Source organism: Hypanus sabinus, chromosome 7, assembly GCF_030144855.1.
Source record: "Hypanus sabinus isolate sHypSab1 chromosome 7, sHypSab1.hap1, whole genome shotgun sequence".
Taxonomy (NCBI): Eukaryota; Metazoa; Chordata; class Chondrichthyes; order Myliobatiformes; family Dasyatidae; genus Hypanus; species Hypanus sabinus.
In genome coordinates, this window is record NC_082712.1 from 22,269,467 (window position 1) to 22,296,317 (window position 26,851).

At 41.2% G+C, this 26,851-nt stretch overlaps 1 protein-coding gene across 1 annotated transcript in view; it reads right to left on the reverse strand.

Annotated features, from left to right (window-relative positions):
- The window catches only part of LOC132396477 (proteolipid protein DM beta), a 248,864-nt gene that overhangs the window by 28,105 nt on the left and 193,908 nt on the right, over window positions 1-26,851 (reverse strand). The window contains exons 2-5 of the mRNA XM_059974019.1: window positions 24,935-25,127; window positions 18,822-18,978; window positions 1,246-1,399; window positions 364-440 (exon numbers count right to left, since the gene is read on the reverse strand). Coding sequence (XP_059830002.1) covers window positions 364-440; window positions 1,246-1,399; window positions 18,822-18,978; window positions 24,935-25,127 — 581 coding nt within the window. The remainder of the gene's footprint in view (window positions 1-363; window positions 441-1,245; window positions 1,400-18,821; window positions 18,979-24,934; window positions 25,128-26,851) is intronic.

A 26,851-nucleotide genomic window follows, 5' to 3' on the forward strand; every position in this document is an offset into this window, starting at 1 on the left:
TTAAAGTAATTGAATCAAGAGATAATCATCTGCCACTCGTTGCTTCTCTACCATGCAATACAGTTGTGACTGCTTCCTTACCTATTTGCCCCTATCATTCACTAATCCCCCATTTCTTGATTTCCCAACAGATACCCGGACACAGTATCCAGCCCCAAATGAGAGTAGAAGTCTATAACAACATTTTGCAACTGACATAACAAACCAGATGGGAAATAAATTATCCAGATCAACACCATGAGAGGACATGAAGCCTGAGTAAGGAAGTGTGCATTCCATGATGTGTTTGGAACTGCTATGCAGATATACTGGGAGATGGCCAAGATGCCAGAATGTGCATCCCTTTGTTTCCTTGGGGCTTACCTCAGGAGATAGGCACAACTTGCTGAAGCTCTCATTTAAGGTGCAGACTGTCTTTTGTTCCAGAATAGGAACAATACCTGGAACGAGAACATCTGCTAATTAGCAATTGTCATGAAACCACAATCTCACCATTGTTACAAGGGTTGTAATAAACCCGGGTGCTGATTATTAACTCTGAATCAGAATGCTCATAGCAACAGATCCTAGCAGCCAGTTGTCAAATACCATCAACAGGGGCTTAGTAAGGAAAGCAAGGCATTTGGTTGTTTAATGATTCATTTTGGAGAGAAGGGGGACAGGAAGGAAGGAAGGGAAAAAGGCAGTACAGGAAGCAGGGAATGGAAGGAAAGACAGGAAGTAAGGACAGAAAGAACAGAAGAAAAGAAGAAAATAACAAAGAGAGGAGGAGAAAAGAATAAAGGAGGGAAGAAAAGTAAAAAGAGGGAAGAAAGGAGGCAAAGGGAGGGAAGAAAGGGAAGACATATTTCAACAGGTGTCCAAAATGCTTTCCTTGTAAAGGGTGGGTGCTCTTGTAACTATGAGACATATGGCAAACAATTGTATAGGGGGCAATCCGCACAGGTTACAGATTACACACGACCTGCTTTAGTAATTCTGACAGTGGGGTAACCATTGGCTAGGATACCACGGACAGCTCTCCAGCTCTCCCTCAAAGTAATCCCATTGAAGAATTTAATTCTACCAGGGACTACCAAGGGGGCCACAGTATTACATCTAATTGGAAGGAGGGCACATCAGCATTCCCTGAGTCTGGCTCTGGGAGGACCCCATCTGGGTTTTGTGCTCAGTATACCCCAAGTGAGAAGGAAGACTGTCCAGACATGTGAACAGGAGTGGAGGAGGTCAATGCTTGGTACATACCAAACTGACGAAGATCAAAGCAGAGATCAGTGGAATCCGCAATGGTGATGTTCTGGCAGACTGTCCAGATGTTGAAGTACATGAAGACAGGCAGAGAGGTGAAGGCTGTCACTCCCAACCATGCCAGCATGAAGATGTACGTCAGCATGATGAACTGAAATAGAAGACATTGGAGTTTAATCTGGCCAGATGTGAAGTGCTGCATATTGGAGACCAAATATAAAGGCACAGTACGTTGTTAATGAAGAGTAAAATTTAACTGACGGAGATTATCTGAGGTATATCAAATTATGCAAGGCCAATGCATGACTTCAATTCCTCATATTTTTCTATCGGGGAATGAACCTGTTTGGAAATGAAAGAAAAAATGAATGATAACATAATGAATGCAGGGCTCATTCAGTCTGGCAGAGAGGTCACTAAGCAGGCGGTGGTGATTTAAGGTAATTGGTCTAGGGATTAGATAGTTATTAAAGGAAAAGTTCTCAGTTCATAAGGGTACCTCACTGCTTGAAAAGACCGTGGAGGCAAAAACTGCCACTGCAATTAAACAGTCCCTGGATTAGGATTTAGAAATCATGACCTGGCATGTCATAAATGAAGATCTGGGAAGATTGAGCTCGCTTTTCATTAATGTGGATACGACAAGTGAAAGCCCTACTTTTGGGCTGCAAATGTCATCGCTCTTCTTACAGATTTGTAAGATAACATTGCTTTTTCAAGTCTTGCCTGGATTTTTTTTTACTGAATTGGCTTTCCTTTTCTTTGTAAGCAAAAGAGAAATAGAGCGATTTCATTTCATTTTGATTTTCTTATCGAAGTGTGTAGGCAGAAATACAACTCTGAAATTTGTCTCTTTTCCGGATAGTTCCAGAATACAGAAAACCATAAAAGTAGTTGAAAGAAAGATATCAATCCCAACCCTGCCCACACGGAAAGAAAAACTCGCAAACCTCAAACCCTCACTAACCCCTCCCTCGCACAAAAACTAACAGTTCACCCAGCTTGCTAATCCACAACAAGAAAGAATGGGCAATAACAGAACGGCATGGGAGATTAGGCTACTGAGACTTGTGTGTGACAGTTTCTGCTATTTTCTCAGGGTAGTGTTCGTGAAACTATTGTACAGGTAACAGACTCAAAGGAAGATGAGCTACCCACTGTCTCAGCCACAGAGCAAATCACTGACACGGAAATAGAGCATTCAGCCCATTATGTCCGTGCTCAGCTTCATCCATCTTCACATATCTGATTGCCTACACTTCCTTTCCTCTCATCAGGTAGAATGCTCTTCCTCCAATCTCCAGAATTCACCTTTAAACCAGTAAGGGAAGCTTCATGATTCTGGACTGTACAGAAGTGACGAATTAATTGGCCAATGAATTTCAAGAGGCAATACATAACATAGAACATAGAATAGTACAGCATAGTACAGTTCTTTTCATCTATGATGTTGTCCCAACCTTTTACCTACTCCACGCTTAATCTAGCCCTTCCCTCCTACACAGCCCATAACCATTTTTCTTTCATCCATCTGATTATCTGAGAGTTGCTTAAATCACCCTAATATGACAGACTTTACCACCACCCCGGCAGTACATTCTTAGACTTTACCATTTTTTTGAAAAAAAACGTACCTCTGACTCCCCTCCTCCTAATATTTTCTCCCCATATCTTGAAAGGATGTCCTCTGCATTAGCCATTGCTGCCCTGGGGAAAAGGGGCTGGATATCGACTCTATTTATATCTCTTATAATCTTATACATCTCTATTAAGTTACCTCCTTCATTCCAAAGAAAAAAAGCCCTATCTTGCTTAACCTTTTCACATAAGAATCTAAAGGTATTGCATAAGACATTAGCTATATAAGGAATATAGGAAAAATAGTAACGACGTTAATTGTAGGGCATATGACAATATGAAAGCTATAGTCAAGAAGGAAATTTGGATTGCCAAAAGGCAGGTTGAGAAGGATACTGCTGATAATGCTAAGACTGACCACAAGAGGTTTTCTTCAATATTTGAGTAGTAAAAGAAAAGCCAAGGAGGAAGATAAGTGTGGTAGGAATAATAATGGGGTGATAAATTATGCAGAGGACATAGAAGAGACTCCTAACTTATACTTTGCTAAAATATTCACCAGCAACATGTTAACAATATGCCACTAAGTATAGAAAAGCTATGGTTGTTTTCAGCGACTTACTTAGGGTATGAGGTCCTGCTTCAGATGAAAAGGCTGAAAGTTAATCTGTCTCCAGGGCCAGGCAACATTTATCCAAATGTACTGAAAGGGATCTATGATTTTATATATATGCAAATGATCTAAACTTGTCCCAGTATATAAGAAGGGTGACCACACAGACCCTGGTAACTATAGACCAGTAAGCTTAATGTATATTATAGGAAGTTAATGGAAACATTAATAAAGAATGAGATGGAAAACCAGATGATAAGAGCAGGCATGTTAGCAGAAAGCCAACATAGGTTCAGAACGGGGAAATCTTGTTTTACTAATATGCTGGCGTTCTAGGAAGAGACAACAAAAAATTATGATAACAATAGAGCAGTTGAAATCATTTACTTTCAGAAAGCTTTTGACAAAGTACCCCACAAGAGGTTAATAATCAAATTACAGGAGGTAGTGATTCAGGGTAATATGTGCGATTGGGTGCAGAATTGGCTCAAAAAGAGAAAGCAATGAGTTATGGTGAAAGGATCATTTCACACTGAGAAATTGTTAAAAGTGGGGTTCTGCAGGGATCAGTTTTGGGGTCACTGCTGCTTTTAATTTACATTAATGATTTGGATGAGCACAGAACAAACAAACTAGTAAAGTTTGCAGATGACATAAAATTATGGGGATGGGCTGGTAACATGCAAACAGCAGAATCAATAAAGTTACATCTAAACAAAATCTACAGTAGATGTGGACAGATAAATAGTTGTTGAACTTTAATGTATGTAAATGTAAAATATTACATATAGAAAGTAAATATATTAGATATAAATATACAAGGGGGGCCTTGTTTAGAAAGAACACTTTATGAGAAGGATTTGGGCATCTTGGTAGACTTATCACTATCAACATCCAGACAATGCACAGAAGTGATTAGGAAAGCTAATAGAATGTTGAGCTATATAATGTGCTCAGTGGAGTTCAAGTCTAGAGTTGTTCTCTTAAGGTGTATAATGTGCTTGTGAGGCCACACCTTGAGGAGCGTGGACAATTTTGGTCTCCATATTTTGTGAGGGATATGCAGGCACAGGAGAGAGTTCGGAGAAGGGCAACGAGACTCATTCCAGATCTGCAGGATATGAGCTATGAAGAAAGATTGAAAGAATTAGATCATGTTAGCCTAAGTAGACATAGAATGAGAGGAGACATGAGAGAAGTGTTCAAAATTATTAAGTGTATAACCTCTTATGGCTTCTTCTCATCTCAAGCGGAACATTCCATGCCATAAAATCTCCAAACTCCACCTCTGAACCTTTGGCCATTTAAATTAACATTCATAAATTAATTTCTCATCCACTTAACCTCTTCAAATTTTCAACTAAGGCTTGGGTAATTAATTAGCAAAGGTAAAATATATCTTTAACAAGCATTCATTAGCCTTGTTAAAATTTTAATTAATCCGTACTCATTTGCTTTGTAGTATGGCTTTTGGCTCTCTGAACAATACTATTGCTCGATTTTAACCAGGGAATTAAATTTGCTGCCTTAGCTTTATTATGCTTATTGATAACATAAAACTGCTACACAGACACAAACAATTTGACATACCCTCTACACCATTACTTATTCTTCCCAGACTTGCTCTGTCAGCATTAATGTTAGCACCTTCCTCTTGTTCATATTTATTCAGATTCCCACTATGTTATTCACCTCAACTGCTCTTGTGTTAAGAAATGTTGCATTCTATCCTTGTAAAGATGACATTCCTTGAAGCTTTTTATTGTCTACATTGCAGACTACCTCAGATTAATGGCCCCTAAATTTAAGATCCTCACAAGAGAAAAGAGGTCCTACATGTCTGAACTATAAATCCTCTTCTTTATTTAGAACGTCTCCATTCATTCACTGTACTTCTGATTTCCCCTCACCCCATCTCCCTTATTCCTCAGAAAAATCATCCCTGCATCCCAATAAATTTGATTTTCTCATTGCTTGCATCAAACCACATGCAAATCATCATCCCTCAGCTTCTAAATTCCTAGTGAAAGAAGCATATATTATATAAAGGCAACCAAGAGAGCATGAAAACTGAAGTGAACTGGAATGTTAGATTAAGGGATCACTCAATTACTGTGCAAAATCAGAAATAGATTTATTACCACTGACATATCTGAAATGAAGTATGTTGTGTTAGAGCAGCAATACAATGTAAATATATAAAATTTACAATAAATTACAAAAATAAATATCTAGTGGATGGGGAAGAGGATGGCTTATAGGGTTATAGGCTGGAAGTGGGTATGATAAATGTACAAGAACAATAGGACAAGTACATGGATATGAAAAGTTTAGAGGGATATGGGACAAATGTGGGCAAAGGGAACCAGCTTCAATGAACACTTGGGCAGCATGGATGATTTGAGTCTGTCTCCATGCTGTATTAAATACTTAAAACAATGAAAGGTCTTTACATACCCAGCCACTGACACATTGGCCACAGGTGGTGAATTTGAAGTCTCCATAGAGATCCTTGATGGCAACCATCTACTACCAATTTCTGGCTCCTCCCACAAAGGAAATGTCAAATTCAATTTACTCCTGAACGCCAACCCAATGAAACTTATTGACCAGCCTCCAGAGACTTTTTTTTTGTCAGAAGTCTTGGTGAAATCCGTGTAGACAACATCCACTGTGTTTCTCTCATCAACCTTCCTGGTAAACTTCTCAAAAAACTCTATAAGACTGGTTAGTCATGATCTACCAAAACCAATGCCATGCTAGCTATGAAGCTCTGTCCACACAAATACTTATATATCCAGGCCATTAGAATACTTTGCAAGGAAGGGGAATCCCAGGGAAGCCTATAAAATTGTAAGGCCTGGACGAAGTGGACGAGGAGGTTTCCGGTAGTGAGAAAGTCTAGGAACAAAGGGCGCAGACTGGGAGTAAAAAGACACCCCTTTGGAACAAAGATGAGAAGGTATTATCTTTTAGCCAGAGGGTGGTGAATCTGTGGAATTCATTGCCTTATGGCTATGGAGGTCAAGTTATTGGGTATACTTAAAGTAGAGGTTAATAGGTTCTTGAATAGTAAGGGTGTCAAAGGTTACTGGGAGAAAGCAGGAGAATCGGGTTGAAAGGCAAAAGCAAATCAGCCATGATCAAATAGCAGAGCAGACTCAGTGGGCTGAATGGCCTAATTCTGCTCCTATATATCATAATTACAATTTAATTCTTCTTGCCCCAGTAACATTCTACCAAAGGAGCACTGTAAAGTTCATAAATATCTGTATCCACAGCTCTTATTGGATATTAATCAAAGCTCTATGGTTCTATTACATCATCCACTCCTTTGTACTCTAAGTTTTCTTGTGATGAAGGCCAACATTAGACCTTTTAACCATCTCTTATGGGGTTATGTTCTGGCAGATCACAGATAGTACTGGGTAAAACAAATATATATAAAAAACTCCAGATGCAACTAATCAAAAATTTTTTTTAAATGATGGAAATACTCAGCAGGCCAGGACGCATCTGTGGGAAGAGAAATGATCAAAGTTTTGAGTTGAAGACACTTTGTCAGAACTGGGACAGGGATTAATGAAGCGCATTAGCCTGCGTGGATGGTGAAGGGAGGGTGATGATTGTGACAGGGTAAAACCTGGGTGACCATGGGGATCAGTTGCAGAAAAGACTGAGTAAAAGGGAGCATCTGGAGATGAAAACATTGGCAAAAAAGAAGGTAAAAGTGGTGAAATGCAGAGCAGGGTTGTTTAGAGGCAGGGTGGGCATATAGTAACAGACAAAGTTTAAGAATGGTGCAGTCATGGTTCTCAGTTCCAACGTTTCACACCACCAGCTTCATGAACCATCAAGGTCTTGAAGCAAAGGGGATAACTTCATTCAACTTCGCTTGCTCCATCATTGAAGTGTTCCCATAATCTATGGACTCACTTTCAAAGACTCTCCATCTCATGTTTTATATATATATATATACATATATTGCTTAGTTATTTATTATTATTATTATTATTTTGTATTTTAATAGTTTGTGGTCATTTGAATATTGTTTGAACACCCAAGTTCATGCAGTCTTTCATTGACTCTATTATGGATTTATTGAGTGTGCCCACTAGAGAATGAAACTCAGGGTTGTACATGAAGACACATATGGAATTTTTGAATAAATTTACTTTTAAATTTGAATAAGTGTTTTAAGTAATTGTATGATTCCCATCCTCTTACATTTCTGTGCAAAAATCTTAGGTGCATATATATAGCTACGGTGTCTAAGACTTTTACATAGTACTGTATTTGTCAATGTGGAGCAGAGAGAAAGAGTATGTAAATGTGGTGGGAGCAAAGGATGATCAGAATTGCAAGGGTGGAGCATTGCGGGAAGTGTGTGGGACAGGTGGCAGAGAAGGAGTGGAGTACAGGGAGTGGTGTGGGTACAGACACACTCAGCCCTGAGACACCAGGCAAGGTCACTCGATTACAAACAATTGGTTTATTGACGGATACAGAGTATCTCTCTTGTGTTTCCCATTCTTTCCCCTTCTCCCAACCATGATTCTGTTCTCCCTTCCTCCTTCCCAATCTCAGTCCACAACAGAGACCCATGTCAGAATCAGGTTTGTCATCACTCACATCTATCATGTAATTTGTTTTAATTCTTACTTTAGCAGCTCATAAAATTACTACAGTATTATGCAAAACTCTTAGGCACCTTAACTATATACGTATATGTGACTGAGACCTTTGCACAGTGCACATTCTAAATTGATGAGTGGTCCTTGTGGTGAAATGCTAACTCTGTATTTCCTGTCCAGAGATGCTGCCTGACCTGTTCTTTCATTTTCAGTTTTTATGCCGGGCTTCCAGTCTGGATTTAGGTCTGGATTCCTCGGAGTTTAGAAGAACAAGGAAGTGATATAATTCAAGCATGCTGTCTGAGAGTCCAAGTGGCTTGTTAGGGTAGATGTTGAGATGCTTACAATAGTGGACTCAGATACAAGTAAAGGAGTTGGCCAGTTAAAGCTGAGTTGCATTGAAATATCTTCTCTTGAAGGATAATGAATCTCCGGAAATCTGAGGGTGGTGGAGAACAGATAATTAAATATTAAAGTCTCAGACCATAGCCCTTCGATAGGTAGATGGATGGGAGGGTTATGGAGTTCTATGGCCCAGGTGCAGGCTGATGGAACTAGGCAGTTTAAATAGTTCAACATAGACTAGATGGGCTGAAGGGTCTGTTTCTGTGCTGAACTTTCCTATGACCTTATGACTCATAGAAACATTAAAAACCTACAGCACAATACAGGTCCTTCAGCCTACAATGCTGTGCCAAACATTTACTTACTTTAGAAATTACCTAAGGTTACCCATAGCCCTCTATTATTCCAAGCTCCATGTACCTATCCAAGAGTCTTAAAAGACCCTATCGTATCCACCTCCACCACCGTCGCCTGCAGCCTTTTCCATGCACTCACCACTCTCTGAGTAAAAAACTTACACCTGACATCTCCAAAGTAACTTCATCCAAGCACCTTAAAACTGTGCCCTCTCATGTTAGCCGTTTCAGCCTTGGAAAAAAGTCTCTGACTATCCACACAATCAATGCCTCTCATCATCGTATACACCTCTACCAGGTCACCTCTCATCCCCATCACTCCAAGGAGAAAAGGCCAAGTTCACTCAACCTATTCTCATAAGGCATACTCCTCAATCCAGGCAACAAACTTGTAAATCATTGCATTCTTTCTATAGTTTCCACATCCATCCTGTAGTAAGGTAACCAGAACTGAGTACAGTACTCCAAGTGGGGGTCTGACCAGGGTCCTATATAGCTGTAACATTACCTCTTGGCTCTTGGAACTCAATCACATGGTACAAGGCCAATACACAGTACAGTCAACCTGCACAGCAGCTTTGAGTGTCCTATGGACTCCGACCCCAAGATCACTCTGATCCTCCACACTGCCAAGAATCTTAACATTAATACTATATTTTGCCATCAATTTGACCTACCAAAATGAACCACCTCACACTTATCTGGGTTGAACTCCATCTGCCACTTCTCAGCCCAGTTTTGCATTTGTGTCATTAGCAATTTACTAACCCATCCCTTCATTTCCTGACCAGGTCATTTATAAAAATCATGAAGAGGAGGAGTCCCAGAACAGATCCCTGAGGTACACACTGGTCACCGACCTCCATACAGAATATGACCCGTTTACAACTACTCTTTGCCTTCTGTGGGCAAGCCATTTCTGGATCCACAAAGCAATGTCTCCTTGGATGCCATGCTTCCTTACTTTCTCAATAAGCCTTGCATGGATTACCTTGTCAAATGCCTTGCTGAAATCCATATACACTACATCTACCGCTCTACCTTCATCAATGTGTTTAGTCACATCCTCAAAAAATTCAATCAAGCTTCTAAGGCACGACTTGCCTTTGACAAATCCATGCTGACTATTCCTAATCATATTATGCCTCTTCAAATGTTCATAAATCCTGCCTCTCAGGATCTTCTCCATCAACTTACCAACCACTGAAGTAAGACTCACTGTTCTATAATTTCCTGGGCTATCTCTACTTCCTTTCTTGAATAAGGGAACAATGTCCACAATCCTCCAATCCTCCGGAACCTGTCCTGTCCCCGTTGATGAATCAAAAATCATTTGCAGAGGCTCAGCAATCCCCTCCCTCGCCTCTTACAGTAGCCTGGGGTATATCTCATCTGGTCCAGGTGACATATTCAACTTGATGCTTCCCAAAAGCTCCAGCACATCATCTTTCTTAATGTTTATATGACTCAAGCTTTTCAATCCGCTTTAAGTCATCCCTACAATCATCAAGGTCCTTTTCTGTAGTGATACTGAAGCAAAGTATTCATTAAGTACTACCTCCACTACCTCCTCTGGTTCCATGCACACTTTTCCACTGTCACACTTGATTGGTCCTATTCTCTCACATCTTATTTTGTTGCTGTTCACATACTTGTAGAATGCCTCGGGTTTTCCTTAATCCTGCCCACCAAAGCCTTCTCATGGCCCCTTCTGGCTCTCCTAATTTCATTCTTAAGCTCCTTCCTGCTAGCCTTATAATTTTCTAGAGATCTATCATTACTTAGTTTTTTTGAACCTTTTGTAAGCATTTCTTTTCTTTTTGACTAGATTTTCAACAGCCCTTGTACACCACAGTTCCTGTACCCTACCATCCTTTCCCAGTCTCACTGGAATGTATCTATGCAGAATGACAGGCAAATATCCCCTGAACATTTGCCATATTTTTGCCATATATTTCCCTGAGAACATCTGCTTCCAATTTATACTTACAAGTTCCTGGCTGATAGCTACATATTTCCCTTATTCCAATTAAATATTTTCGTAACTTGTCTGCTCCTATCCCTCTCCAATTCTATGGTAAAGGAGGTAGATTTGTGATCACTATCTCCAAAATGCTCTTCCACTGAGAGATCCGACACCTGGACCTGGTTCAAGTAGAGATCAAGTACAGCCTCTCCTCCTGTAGGCTTATCTGCATATTGTGTCAGGAAACCTTCCTGAACACACCTAACAAACTCCACCCCATCTAAACCCCTTTCTCTAGGGAGATGCCAAACAATATTTTGGAAATTAAAATCACCCATCACGACAACACTGTTATTATTGCACCATTCTAGAATCTGTCTCCTTATCTGCTCCTTGCTGTCCCTTTTACTATAGGGGGGTCTATAATAAATACTCAGTAGAGTTATTGACCCCTTCCTGTTTCTAATTTCCACTAATAAGACTCAGTAGACAATCCCTCCATGACTTCCTTCTTTTCTGCAGCCGTGATACTATTTCTGACCAGCCCCAACCTCTTTTGCCTCCCTCTCTGTCCTTTCTGAAGCATCTAAAGACTGGCACTTTAAGTAGTCATTCCTGCCCCTGAGTCATCCAGATCTCTGTAATAACCACAATGTCATAGCTCCAAGTAGCCATTCCTGCCCCGATCCATGTTTTAAACTCATCTGCTTTGTTCATAATACTTCATGCATTAAAATGGACACATCTCAAACCATTAGTCTGAGCACATCCCTTCTCTATCACCTGCCTATCTTCCCTCTCACACTGCCTACAAGCTTTCTCTATTTGTGAGCCAACCACCCCTTCCTCCGTCTCTTCAGTTCAGTTCCCACCCCCCAGCAATACTAGTTTAAACTCTGCCCAATGGCCTAAGCAAACCTCTCTGCCAGGATATTGATCGCCCTGGGATTCAAGAGCAACCCGTCCTTTTTGTACAGGTCACAATGATCCAGAAATCTGAATCCTTGCCCCCCGCTCCAAACCCTCAGCCACGCATTTATCCTCCATCTCATTCTATTCCTATTCTCACTGTCACGTGGTACAGGCAGCAATCCTGAGATTACCACTCTTGTGGCCCTGCTTATCAGCATCTTTCCTAACTCCTTGTAGTTTGTTTTCAGGATCGAGTCCCTTTTTCTACCTATGTCATTGGTACCAATATGTACTACGACCTCTGGCTGTTCACCTTCCCACTTCAGGATATCATGGATGCAATCAGAAACATCCCAGACCCTGGCATCAGTGCTTCTTTCCTGCATCCACAGAATCGCCTGTCTGAGCCCCTAACTATAAAGTCCCCTATCATTTCTGCCATCCTCTTCCTTTCGCTACCCTTCTGAGCCACGGGGCCAGACTCTGGGCCAGAGACGCGGCCACTGCTTTTCCGCCAGGTAGGTTGTCCCCCATAACAGTATTCAAACAGGAGTACTTATTGTTAAGGGGACAGCCACATGGGTACTCTCCAGTAAATAACTCTTGCCCTTCCCTCTCTTCTGTTACCCACTTATCAGTCTCCTGAGGCCCTGGTGTAACTACCTGCCTATTGCTCCTCTCTATCACCTTCTCACTTTCCCTGACCAGCCAAGGGTCATTGAGCTGCATCTCCTGTTCCCTAACCGGTCCCTAAGGAGCTCCAGCTCGACACATCTGATGCAGATGTGGCCGTCCAGGAGGCTGGGAGTTTCACATCTGACACCCAGTACAGAACACCGGCCTCACAGACATACTTCCTATTCCTATTCTTCACAAGTAACTTAACTTGCCTCGACCCGTTTTCGCCAATGCCCCACTGAGTCAAAGCCCTCCTACTATGACTTCCTCTGCTCAGTCACCCACTGCCTTCTTTTTAAATTCTCCCGCCGGTCTAACTTGCTGATGTCCATGCACCTGCACTGTCACGCCTCGATCAAACCACTGATAAAAAATGCTCTCCTTTTAAATTCTTCCTGCCGGTCTAACTCGATGACATCCATGCGCCTGTGCCATCACGCCTCGATCAAACCACTGATAAAAAATGCTCTCCTTTTAAATTCTTCCCACTGGCCCAACTCGCAGACGTCCACGTACATTGAAATGTGTAGGTTGTGTCAATAACCAATGCCATCCGAGGGTGTGCTGCGCCAGCCCTCGTTAGATATATTTAAGGGGAAGACAGATATATTAAAGATTTAGGAACTGAAGGCTGAGAAGAGCTTGTGCAGGACTGGCTGCGTAGATCAGTCACTGAATGGTAGGGCAGGTTTGAGATCTCTGGTAACCTACTGCTGCTCCTATTTTCCTCTTTTCAAATGCTCCATCATCTGCAGTTTATAAATTGCATTTTCTTTGAGAATGCATCCTATTAAACCTTCTTCACTACTCCATGTATTTGTACAGCTACACGAAGGTATCTATGGACCTGCACTTGCTATTCATCACTCATTTGCCTATTAGAGGTAAGCGTGAAGAATCATAATGAAGGCATATCGCTGGACACATTCTCCGTTGTCTCACTCATTCAATTGTCAGAGCTCATCGGCACACGGTAGGGGAAGTACAACCGATAATGTCCACTCAAACATGAAGAGGATGCCTTAAGGAAATCCTGGTGTGTGCAGTACATGGAATTGCTTGGTCTAACTGTCTGATAATCTGCTGTTACCCAGCAATAATGAACTACGTGAAGCCATGCATGTCTCTACTGAGGAAGGAGCAGCCTTGCCAGGTTTGATCAGGTTATGATCAGCGTCAAGCTGATGAATTCAGGTCGAAGTAAACATCCAGGGCCTGGAAAAAATTGATTAAATTGGTAACTGTTCCAGAGGAATGCCAATTAGACAGTGACATAAATTGAAACTTGCATGTAGTAGTTAAGAAGTAGAAGAGAGAATTGGAAGCTATAGGAGATATTTACCATTATGGTGGAACACCAAAACAAAAAAAAACTGGCAATGTCCTGAGCTCTTCTGGAAAGCCATTTTAAAAGTTTTTCTATTCCTCACTCTGGCCTCTTACTTCCTCTCACCCATCTGTCACCTCTTTCAGGGTTCCCTCCTCCTTCCCTCGCTCCTATGGTCCACCCTCTTTTCCTATCAAATTCTTTCTTCTCTTGGATTTCCAGTATCTGCAGATTTTATTGTGCTTGCTGCGTGCCTTCTTCTACAGCTTTTTATCTTTCCAACCCACCAGGCTTGACCTTTTAACTATCTTCCTTCTTCCTCCTCGACACCTTTTTATTCTGGCTTCTTCTTTTTCCTTCCTTTTCAGTCCTGAAGAAGAGTCTCAGCCCAGAATGTTGACTGCTTATTCGTTTTCAGTATTCTGCCTGACCTACTGACTTTCTCCAGCATTTTGAGTGTGCTAATTTGAGTTGTTCTCTGGACATTTGATAAGAAATTATCTCACAACCCAAGAGCTAATAATGGCTTCTGTGGAAAGAATCTGGAAACTGGAACAGTTTAGTCATGAAAGGGCAAGACTGACAGAAGAATGCAATTGAGCACTAAAGAATATAAAGCAATAAAACCAAAAAGAATTTGAATCAAGTTATGGAAAGAAAAGTGAACACCAAAGATTCAATTGGAGAATCAAGCAACACACACAAAATGCTGGTGGAACACAGCAGGCCAGGGAGAAGCACTGTCGACGTTTCGGGCCGACACCCTTCATCAGGACTAACTGAAAGGAAAGATAGTAAGAGATTTGAAAGTAGGAGGGGGAGGGGAAAATGCAAAATGATAGAAGACCGGAAGGGGTGGGGTGAAGCTGAGAGCCAGAAAGGTGATTGGCAAAAGGGATACAGAGCTGGAGAAGGGAAAGGATCATGGGACAGGAGGCCTAGGGAGAAAAAAAGGGGGAGGGGAGCACCAGAGGGAGATGGGGAACAGGCAGAGTGATGGGCAGAAAGAGAGAGAAAAAAAGGAGGGGGGAAACACTAAATATATCAGGGATGGGGTAAGAAAGGGAGGAGGGGCATTAAAGGAAGTTAGAGATGTCAATATTCATGCCATCGGGTTGGAGACTACCCAGCCGGTATATAAGGTGTTGTTCCTCCAACCTGAGTGTGGCTTCATCTTGACAGTAGAGGAGGCCATGGATAAACATATCAGAATGGGAATGGGACGTGGAATTAAAATGTGTGGCCACTGGGAGATCCTGATTTCTCTGGGGGACAGAGCGTAGGTGTTCAGTGAAACGGTGTCCCAGACTGTTCAATTGGAGAATGTTAGCAACACCTAAATGCTTTTAATTAGGTTGCATTAGTCAGGATGATTGCCTGACCCAATTCATTTATTGTTCGTTCATTATGTGCTGTGTCGTATGATGTGGGCAATCCCAATCTTTCCATAACCACAATTGTTCTTGGCAAATTCTTCTACACCAGTGTTTTGCCATTGCCTTCTTCTGAGCTGTGCCTATACAAGACAGGTAACCCCAGCTATTATCAATACTCTTCAAAGACTCTCTGCCTGGCATCAGTGGTCACATAACCAGGACGTGATATGCACCAGCTGTGGATACCACCATCCGCCACCTGCTCCCATGGCTTCACGTGACTATGATTGGTGGGGGGGGCGGGTGGCAGGAGGTGCTAAAGAATATCCAGGAGTGACCTGCAGGCTAGCAGTGCAGCGGGAAGGAGAATCCCTTGGTTGAGAGGTTTCTCCAACCGGCGCCCTGTCTTATAAAGGAAAATGGATCCAATGTCAGATTTGTTAATTCAAGTATACATGACATAAACATTGGATTGAATATTAAAAATCATTACTTCAGATGTAAGATCGAGTTTCAGTATATTTCATTATTTTCCTCAAATTTTACAGATTAACCCAAAGTCCAATTTTTATTCTTCAAATAAATCTCTCCATCTTTCTGTTGGGTTAAAATTCCTGAGCCAAGCTAGCTACAGGCAATGGTCAACATATGTACTGATTTACTAACTAACAGCTAATCATAAGCTGTGGCTGCTTTGTAAGCAAAACTATGAAAGAATGATTCCATGTAGTATCTTGACAAGGCACAGAATTGACATCTTGTGTCAAGTGCCCATTAGCGAAAAAAAGTTCCTTTATTCTCTCATGTAATTGCTGTAGATTTTAACAAAGCTGTAAATTTCATCATAAATTTGAGGGAAAATCAGAGCACAGGTTTCTTTTCAGCACCATCCTTTATCAAGCTCAAGGTAATTATTATTTTGAACATAAGGTTACAAATTAGTGCTGATTTAATTATATTATAATAATATTATAAACAGCCTTTTGATTTCATTGCTTTAATGACTGATTATTAATCATTAAGTAGTCCCTGTTCTCTTGGATTTTTTTTTAAAGCTAAAGATCCTCTTGAGAGGTTGATAAGTTACAAACTCAAAGGTAAGTTGGTCATTCTAACCCACCGAAGAACAACACAATGGAGAGCTTTCTGAACGCAGGGATGACACAATCATGACTGACAAAAGAAGTCACAGCCAACATAAAAGCCAAAGAGACGGCATATAATAGACCAAAAATTAGTGGGAAGTTAGAGGATTGGGAAGCTTTTAAAAATCAATAGAAGGCAACTAAAAAGTCATTAAGAAGGAATACGAAGGTAAGCTAGCCAATAATATTAGAGGATCCCAAAAGTTTATTCTGATACATGGTGTGGGAGGAGGATACAATAAGGTCTTTTAAGAGACTCCTGGATAGGTACATGGTGCTTAGAAAAATAGAGGGCTATGGGTAACCCTAGGTAATTTCTACACTACATGTTTGGCAGAGCTTTGTGGGCTGAAGGGCCTGTTTAGTTCTGTAATTTTTCTATGTTTCTATACTGTGTAAAAGAGAAGTGAGAGTGGGTATCGGGCTGCTAGAAAATGATGCTGGAGAGGTATTCCTGAGGGAAAAAGAAATACCTGACGAACGGAATAAGTATTTTGCATCAGTCTTTGCTGTGGAAGACACTAACAGTATGCCGGAAGTTCGAAAATGTCTGGGGGCAGAAGTGTGTGAATTGTCCATTACTAGGGAAAAGTTTCTTGGGAAACAGAAAGGTCTAAAAGTAGATAAATCACACCAGGGTTCTGAAAGCAGTGGCTAAAGAGTGTGGGAGCACTTGTAATGATCTTTCAAGAATCAATTGATTCTGGCATGGTTCCAGAAGAGTGGAAAATTGCCAATGTCATTCTACTTTCAAGAAAGGAGAGAGGTAGAAGAAAGGAAATTATAGGTTCAAAGATCCAATTTAATGTCAGAGAAATGTATACAATATACATCCTGAAATGCTTTTTCTTCACAACCATCCACGAAAAAAAAGAAGTGCCCAAAAGAATGAACTACAGTTAAATATTAGAACCCCAAAGTCTTCCCCCCCCCCTCCAGCTCCCATCCCTCTCATGAGTAAGCAGCAGAAAGCAAAGATCCCCCCTCCCCCCACCGGCACCCCCCACCAAGTACTCAAACATGAGCAAAGCAATAGCAAAGACACAGACTTGCAGTTACCACAATGACTTAGCATTTCACCCAGTATACGACATACCACAGGCTCTCTCTCTCTCTCTCTCTGAGGGAGAAGGAGGCAACTCCATTTTACCAGCGAGCAGGGAGACATAACAAACAACTCGCTGGTTTACGATGTTTTTTTTGAGCTCTGTGCCAGAAGATCTCAAAGATCTTGAACCTTCGGTCACACAGCAGATATCCCGACTCCCCCGAGGACACACGAGTCTCCTGCTGTGATACCGACCCTTGATCTGCCCATCTCCAGAGTCCCGAGATCCTAGGCTTCCAAATCCAAGCCGAACTCTTAGGCTGAGCCCTTGGCATGCCGAACGACAATGGTCGGTTATGAAACCCCGAGAGCAGATCCCATTCTCACAAAGAACCGAAGTCAGCGTGTAACTCCAAGTCAGTTAGTCTGAACTCAATGGTTGGAAAGATATTGGAATCAATTGTTAAAGATGTGGTTTTGGTGTATTTGGAGCACATGATACAATAGGCTGTAGTCAGCATGGTTTTCTTAAGGGAACATCTTGCCTGACAAACGTGTTGAATTTTTTTGAAGAAATAACAAGCAGGATAGACAAAGAAAAATTGGTGGATGTTGTGTACTTGGATTTTCAGAAGTCCTTTGACAAGGAGCCACACATGAGGCTGCTTAACAAGTTAAGAGCATATGGCATTGCAGGGAAGATACTAGCATGGACTAAACAGTGGCTGATTGGCAGGAGGCAAACAGTGGAAATAAAGGGAACCTTTTCTGATTGGCTGCCGGTGACTAATGGCATTCCACAGAGGTCCGTCTTGGGACCATTCCTTTTTAGATTATATGTCAATGACTTGGGTGATGGAATTGATGGGCTTGTGGCAAAGTTTGTGGACAATATGAAGACAGGTGGAAAGGCAGGCAGTTTTGAGGAAGTGGAGAGACTACAGAAGGGCTTAGACAGATTAGTAGAACGGACAAAGAATTGGCAGGTAGAATGTAGTGTTGGGAAGTGTATGGTCATGTATTTTGGTAGAAAGAATTAACGGTAGACTATTTTCTAAATGAAAAGAAAATTCAAAAATCTGAGGTGCAAAAGAACTTGGGAGACCTTGTGCAGGATTTTACGAAGTTTAATTTGCAGGTTGAATCAGGGGTAGGGAAGGCAAATGAGATGTGAGCATTAATTTCAAGAGGACTAGAATATAAAAACAAGGGTGTAATTTTGGGGCTTTATAAAGCACCGGTGAAGTCTCACTTGGAGATTTGTGAGCAGTTTTGCGCCCCTTATCTAAGGAAGGATGTGCTGAAATTGGAGAGAGTCCCAAGCAGGTTCCTGAGATTGATTCCAGAATTGAAAGGTTTGTCATATGAAAAGCGTTTGATGGCTCTGGGCCTCTACTCACTAGAATTCAGAAGAATGAGGGGTGACCTAATTGAAACCTATCATATGTTGAAAGGCCTCGATAGAGTGGATGTGGAGAGGATGTTTCCTCTGATGGGAGAATCTAAGACCAGAGAATACAGCCTCAGAATAGAGGGGTGTCAATTTAAAATGGCTCTGACTCTAAATACTAAAGCAATGAAAGGTCATTACATACCCAGCCACTGACGCATCGGCCACAGGTGGTGATTTTGAAGTCTCCATAGAGATCCTTGATGGCTCCGGTAGTGAAAAATCCTTCCACCATCAGGAGAATGCCATAGACAAAGAAGGCAGCTGCCAGCCCGTAGATGACGTACTTGAAGATGTCAATCCTGCAAGGTCAAGTGCACAAGCAACAGGTTATCATACAAAGGAAAGTACCATCATTTTCAACGTTGAAGGAATTCACTTGGCTCATGTTGATGAAAAATAATCCCACATTCCAGTTGTCATCCCATAGCGCTGTAGGTGTTTATTCTTCAAGAGCTTTTCCAGATACTGTGTAAATGTAATGAACATTTTTGCCCTCATCACCTTTTCAAACAGTGAATTTCACACTATGTATGGCCTGAAGGGGACATGAGGCATTTATCCATGAGCATGTGAATTACTGGAAGATGTAATCAGTTGTTCTTGTTGTTCAAGCAACAGAGTGAAATAATTTTCTGTGAGTGAACTGAACTCTTCTGCCCTCACTATATCCCTCTACCTAGATTTGTTCAAGCTATTATTTCCCTATCTTGAAAAAGATAAGGATCTGATTACTATGCCCAAGGATAAAGCTCATTAAAATTGGAATGGAAGTTGGTTCCAGAAATCAGGCACTTTCTTGCTCACCCACCTTGTCCACACATTCAGTAAGATCGTAGTTGATCTGATTTTTGTGTTAAGTCCTCTCTGTTACCTGACCTCTATGACCATTACAGTCTGAATATCATCAGCCTACAATCTACTTATTTTTTTACCACCAGCTCTCCTAATTGGATCTGGTTCCATTTACCTTTCACCTCTCTCTGAATAGTTCCCACTATCACCTACACAAGGGATCTTGCAGATGCTGGGAATCCAGAACCACACACACAACATGCTAGAGGAGCTCAGTAGGGTCTCAGCCTGAAACATTGGGAGTTTATTCCCCTCCATAGATTTCACCTGACGTGCTGAGTTCCTCCATCATTTTGAGTGTGCTTCTCCCATTATCGCCTTTCTCACTTAACAGATTCCAGAATTCATAACCTTTGTGTTCCTGCTTCTCTTCCCCCAACAACCGTCTTCCCCTCCCCACATCTTTTATTTGTCTGCCTCCATCTCTCAACTACTTGCCTTGTCTCTCCTGTTTGATTTCACCTGCTCATTATCCTTCACCCACCCCCCCCACCCTCTCCTGCTTAGTCCACCAATCACCGCTGGCCCCTTTTTCACTGCTCCCCCTCTCCATTTTATACCAGCTATCTCCACTCTCCACTCTTCATCCTGATGCAGGGTTTCAACCTGATGCACCATCAATAACTCACACTGAGACGTAAGGCGAGATATCGGCTTTTATTGACTGGAAGAAGGAACCAGGAGTGAGTGTCTATCATACAATGTCTTGGAGACTGAGGCCAAGCGTCAGGCCGCAGATCTCCCTTATACAGGGGCCTGTGGGAGGAGCCACAGGAGCAGTCAGCAGGGGCGTGTCCCGACAGGCACATAGTTCACCACACAACCCAAAACATTGATGATTCATTTCTCAGCACAAATGCTTCTTAACCTGTTGGTTAGTCCAGATTCCAGCATCTGTCATCTTAAGTGCCTCTCTTTACAAAGTCCTTGATATTCAGTGGCTTAACCCCTCTAGCACTCCTATTGAATTACCTTCTTACCTCTATCTTAAGAGTGTAAATGTTGTTCTAAATCAGAGATTCCCAACCTGCGGGCCCACAGACCCCCTGCTTATTGGATTGGTCCAAGGCATAATGAAAGATTGAGAACTCCTGTTCAAACCCAAGGGCGGATTTCTCCATAATGAAATATCCTTTCAATATCCATCCTTTTGAAATCTCAGACTGCTATATTTCACTAAGATTATTTTTCATGCTTCTGTACTCCAATGAGTATAGGCTAAGCTGGCAGATTTATTTTAAAAAAGTTTTCATCCTGGAATCCCGGTGAGATTTCATTTAATTCCCTTGCAAGTGTATCCTCCTTAGTAATGAATATGTGTACTTAGAACCTAGTTGATGATAGACTGGACAATATACGTATCCACATACCAATTTTAGATGTCAGTTGGATAGGTGCGAGGGGAGAAACAAATAACATTTTCATTGGGAAACAAGTTACTATGCTAGGAATAAAAGTTGAACATTTGGAAACAGCAAGTCATGCAACATCAGTAGCGATAAAAATAAATTGGTGCTTCACATCAAAGGCATTCCATCAGAACCTAAAACGTCGACAATATTCTATCAGAACCTGAAATATCAAAGAAACACCAGAAGCATTCCATCAGAACCTGAAACAATAACTCTGTTCCTCTCCCAACAGATGTTGACTGACCTGCTGAGAATTTTCAGCATTTTCTGATTTTATTTCAGATTTCTAGAATCTGGAGTTCGATTTCAATTTTCATTTTCAGAGTTAACAAACCTGAGACTTGTTTATAATCCATAGAGGCAATGGCTGAGGAATTTAGATACAATTAATTCAATGCAGTTTAGAACAAGAAAGCTACTATCAGGAATAGGGAACATGAAGTGCAGGATTGTTATCAAAACCAATCCATTTCAGAACTACGTTTTCAGAAAGGAGACCTGCCGAACTTCTTCGGAATTTACCATTTACTTCACTCAAACTTGCAGGCATGGTAGACTGTGAAATCCCCACAGAAATGGATGCACAAACTACTCAGTTCAGCAAAAGTAGTGGATCAACATTAACAAACCTTCAGAAAAAATTGACAGGTTATCTCCTTAAAATATGCTGGAGGCACTGATATACTGGACATTGAGATGGAGAAAAGGCAACTGGAAGGAACAGACTGAGAATAAGGAACCAGTACTTTAGATTGAAAAAAGGGAAAAATTAGAGGCTTGAAATACTCTAACTCTGCGGCTCTGCGGCTCCAGATATTTAGCTTTTGAATGCATTTAAGGTTGAATCAGTGGGTTTCTGGCACTGAAATGGGGATCAGGAAGGGGAAATAGATGAGTCATGTTCTTATTGATTGCTGAAAAGAGTATTATGATGGTGGTGCGCAGTGATTATCAACAGTCCAGAGACCCAAGTTCAGAATTAAAATCAGATTTATTATCACTGTTTAATGTAACATGAAATCTATTGCAGCAACAGTACAGTGCAAATATACAAAATTAATATAACATTAAAAAGTAAATAAATAAGACAAATAGAAAAGAAAAGATTAAATGTTCATGGGTCGTACACCATTCAATATCTGACAGTGGAGGGAAAGAAGTGCTTGTGATGGAGCTCTCTGCAGCCTCTTATAATCCTGTACATTGGAACCTCTATTTCAGGCATCTCACCATTCATTTAAAAATCTGGAATTTAAAATAAAGATCTATTTTAACGATTCTCTAGGAGGGCAGGGGTTATAGGGTGGGGTGGAGATTTGTTTGGTATTCCCAGTCTTACTTTAATGTGAGCACCATCTTCAGCAATGTGTCTGATTCTGAACTGGCTGAGTAAACCACTCGATACAGGGACAACTGAAAATGGGCAAAACTGCTACTCATGACAAAAACAACCAGAATAGGACTCCGGGGACTCTATGGGCTCTGCAGGTCTTATTGATCCTTATGTTTTACATGTTCACCTTATCAGTATTGTTCAAATCCTCAGAATGGATAAAAAAATCAAATGATTGAAATGTGAAGACCCCACTATACCATATCCCTTGCACCACATTCGTCTTTGCAGTGTAAAAATATCTTGGTAAGACTAGCATTGAGTCATTTACACCTGACATTCCCTTTCACCCACACACATTAATTCTTGTCGTAGGACAATTCCACTCAATAAACAAGTGCAGCTACTTTTCATCACGTATTCTGTACACAAAAGCAACATGATTTATTTATTTATACAGTATGGAATAGACCCTCATAGCCCTTTGAACACAGAACAATTTACAGAGACCAATTAACCTACCAACCAGTACGTCCTTGGAAAGTGGGAGGAAACTGCAGCACCCGGAGAAAACATGTGCGATCACGGGGAGAACATGCAAACTCCTTACGGGCTGCAGTGGGAATAGAACCTGTGTGACCTACACTATAAAGTGTCAGCCATAAAGACTCTCGTACTTGCATTCCTTGAAGTTTAGAATGAGGAGTTGTCTTATTTAAACATACAGGATCCAAAGGGACTTGACCATATGACATAGAAGCAGAATTAGGCCACTCAATAGACAATAGACAATAAACAGTAGGTGCAGGAGTAGGCCATTTGGCCCTTCTAGCCAGCACCGCCATTCACTGTGATCACGGCTGATCATACACAATCAGTACCCTGTTCCTGCCCTCTCCCCATATCCCTTGACCCTGCTATCTATAAGAGCTCTATCTAACTCTCTCTTGAAAGCATCCAGAGACTTGGCCTCCACTGCCTTCTGGGGCAGAGCATTCCACATATCCACCACTCTCTGGGTGAAAAAGTTTTTCCGCATCTCTGTTCTAAATGGCCTACCCCTTATTCTTAAACTGTGGCCTCTAGTTCTGGACTCACCCATCAGTGGGAACATGCTTCCTGCCTCCAGCGTGTCCAATCCCTTAATAATCTAGACTGCTCCACCATTCCACCATGGCCGATCCATTTCCCTCTCAACCTGAGTTTTCTGCCTTTTCCCCGTAATCTTTCATGTACTCACTAATGAAGAACCTATCACTTCGGCCTTAAATACACCTCCACAGCTCTCTATGGCAACAAATTCATAGATTTATTACCCTCTGGCTAAAGAAATTTCTCATGATCTTCATTCTAGAGCAAGATTACTCTAGTCTTAGGCTGCTCTTTTTGAATAAAGACTGCTATAGTTCCATTCCTTGTAACTGAGAATAAGGGATTGCTGTATTCAAACATAAAGGATCCAAAGAGTAGATGTTGAGATGTTTTCAGTAGAGGAAGAATCAAAAACAAGGGACCTGTCTGCAAAATAAGGGGACGGTCGTTTAAAGCCAAGGTGCTACAAATTTCTTCTCTCAAAGGGTGGTGAATATCTTGCATTCCTGCTCAACGAGGGTGGAGAGGCCTGATCATAGATATCCCACCTCTCCTGGAAGTTCCGGGAGTCTCCCGCATATTAATAGCGACTCCCTGATGCCTGCAAATTATATACAATATCCCAGAAATAGATATTTTGAGAATGAGCGAGAGAGAGCAAGAGAGAGAGAGAGAGAGAGCACACCATGGCAGAGTGTTCCAAACAAAAAGAAAATATAAAACGTACTTCACCCCAGACTACATTAAAGTGTACCCCTGCCTAATAGAGGTCAAAAATAATGACAGTGTTCCTCGCTGCACTGTTTGCAACAGTGACTTTTCTATTGCTATGGTGGGTTAAAATGTAAAAGACATGTTGAGGTGAGTTTAACAGGTGTCATTCGTTCATTAGCATAGCTAACATTTTTTAAACTAGCTGGCTCGCTGCTAAGGAGCTACTCTATTGCAGTCATCCCACCTCCCCCGGGAAACTCCCGCAAATTGATGGTGCTACCTCCCTGAAATGAGTTTTTGCAGGATGGGATGTCTGTGATCATTAGATATGTTTAAGGAGGAGATAGATCAATATTTGAAGAATCAAAGAACTGTGAATGATGGGAAACTGGAACAGGAGTTGAGGCCAGCAGAGATTAGCAATTATCAAACTGTATGGTGAGGTAGGCCTGAAGGCCTCTTGGCCTATTCCAGCACCTATTTTCCTCTGTTCTTGAACTCCAGTGTCAATCGATCAGGGAGTGAACCTTAGATCTTCTCAGTCACTGCATTTCCAGTGAATGTCATAGATATTGATTGGAATCAGGATACTGAACTGGTATCCCAGTAGATGCCATTTTACTGTCCTGAGAGGATTCCGCCAACGTGCTTTTTGGATTTTAAATACCTCTCCAAAATCTCCTCCTAATTTCATCTATCCCAAGGAGAGCAACCCCAGCTTCATCAGCTTAACTACACAACACAATCCTTTGTCTTTGAAACTATTTTTTTAAGTCTCTTCTGCAACCACTCGTTCCATGTGTGGTATGAGCAACTGGCCAAAGTAGAGTTTTAGGAGAAGGAACTACTTACATGGTGAACACATCTAAGGTGTCTCCAGCACCTCTTACCACCTCAAAGTTATTTTGCAGAATTGTGACTGTCCCAGAGAGGGCTTCATGGCCACAACCACAGAACAGTGCCACCCCAGCATAGAGAAGGATGGTAGCAAGCAGGGAGGCATAGGGAATGCCCCCCAGACACTTGATGCAGCACTCGAAACATCCTGAAACACACAATAAAAACAAAGCAAAATCACGAGGTTACAATTTTTAAAAATTTTTTAAAGATACTTGAAATTGTTTAACAATTCTTAAGTAATAGATCAGTCATTCTCAATGTAAGGTTACAACAATTAAGAAATTATTAAATATAGTAGGTTAAATATAATATATTCTTCAATGGTAGGGCATCGAGGAATGCAGTAGAACAGAGTGATCTAGAAATAATGTTGAATAGTTCCCTAAAGGTGGAATCTCATGTGGATAGGGTGGTGAAGAAATCTTTTGGTACACTGGCCTTTATAAATCAAAGCATTGAGTATAAGTGTTGGGATGTAATGTTAAAATTGTACAAGACATTGGTGAGGCCAAATTTGGAGTATTGTGTACAGTTCTGGTCACCGAATTATAGGAAAGATGCCAACAAAATAGAGAGAGTACAGAGGAGATTTACTAGAATGTTACCTGGGTTTCAGCACCTAAGTTACAGAGAAAGGTTGAACAAGTTAGGTCTTTATTCTTTGGAGCATAGAAGGTTGAGGGGGGATTTTATAGAGGTATTTAAAATTATGAGGGGGATAGATAGAGTTGACGTGGATAGGCTTTTTCCATTGAGAGTAGGGGAGATTCAAACAAGAGGACATGAGTTGAGAGTTAAATGGCAAAAGTTTAGGCACGACACGAGAGCGAACTCAGAGAGTGGTAGCTGTGTGGAACGAGCTACCAGTAGAAGCGGTACAGACAGGTTCAATTTTGTCATTTTAAAAAAATTTGATAGGTATATGAACAGGAAAGGAATAGAGGGTTATGGGCTGAGTGCAGGTAGGTGGTACTAGGTGAGAGTAAGCGTTCGGCACGGACCAGAAGGGCCGAGATGGCCTGTTTTCGTGCTGTAATTGTTATATGGTTATATAAACCATAAAATTTTCCCTGATGTATAATATTTAAGAAAACAATACCACAGTTGTATTTATATAATCCCTGCTTTATATAATCTTAGTCTCATTAATAAGACAATCATACAGATTCTATAACAGGCAGTGAGCTCAGTTTCACAAATTTATTGCTCAGGTAGTGAAGCTCATAATCATTTTTATCACAAGCAGACTTTACCACAAAGTCATAAAATTCAGTAATATACCTACTCATAATGTGAAGCTCCATTTCATTAACTAAACTTCATTCATAGAAAAAATCTCTCATACGCACAAAAAAAGACATTGCATGGCTAATTTACATTTTTGTTACATCAGCCTCAACTTGTCCCAGTCACACCCCACCACCAGCTACAGACTTCCCATCCTATCAAGGAGCTTCATAGCTTAAGATGTTTTTGGTAGATTAACCTATGTCAGCCGTGGTCGTATGTCACATTTTAAGCTATGACATTAAAATTTCTTATATCAAAGGTTCAAAGTTTCATTGTAATGTCAAAGTATGCATGTACAATACAACTCTGAAATTTGTCTTCTCCAGATAGTTATGAAATACAGAAAATCCATGAGAGCTGTTGAAAGAAAAGACTTCAATTCCCCCCCCCCCCACATGAAAGAAAAAGAAACAAAACTCACAAACCCCAAACCCTCCACCCCATCCCTCACACAAAAACTAACAGGTCTCCCACAAGGAAGACAGCAGCTAGAACATCAAACCCTAAACCCCAGACCACACCTCACATAAAAACAGATCAGCCACCAGAAAAATGACAGCTAGAACATCAAAAACCACA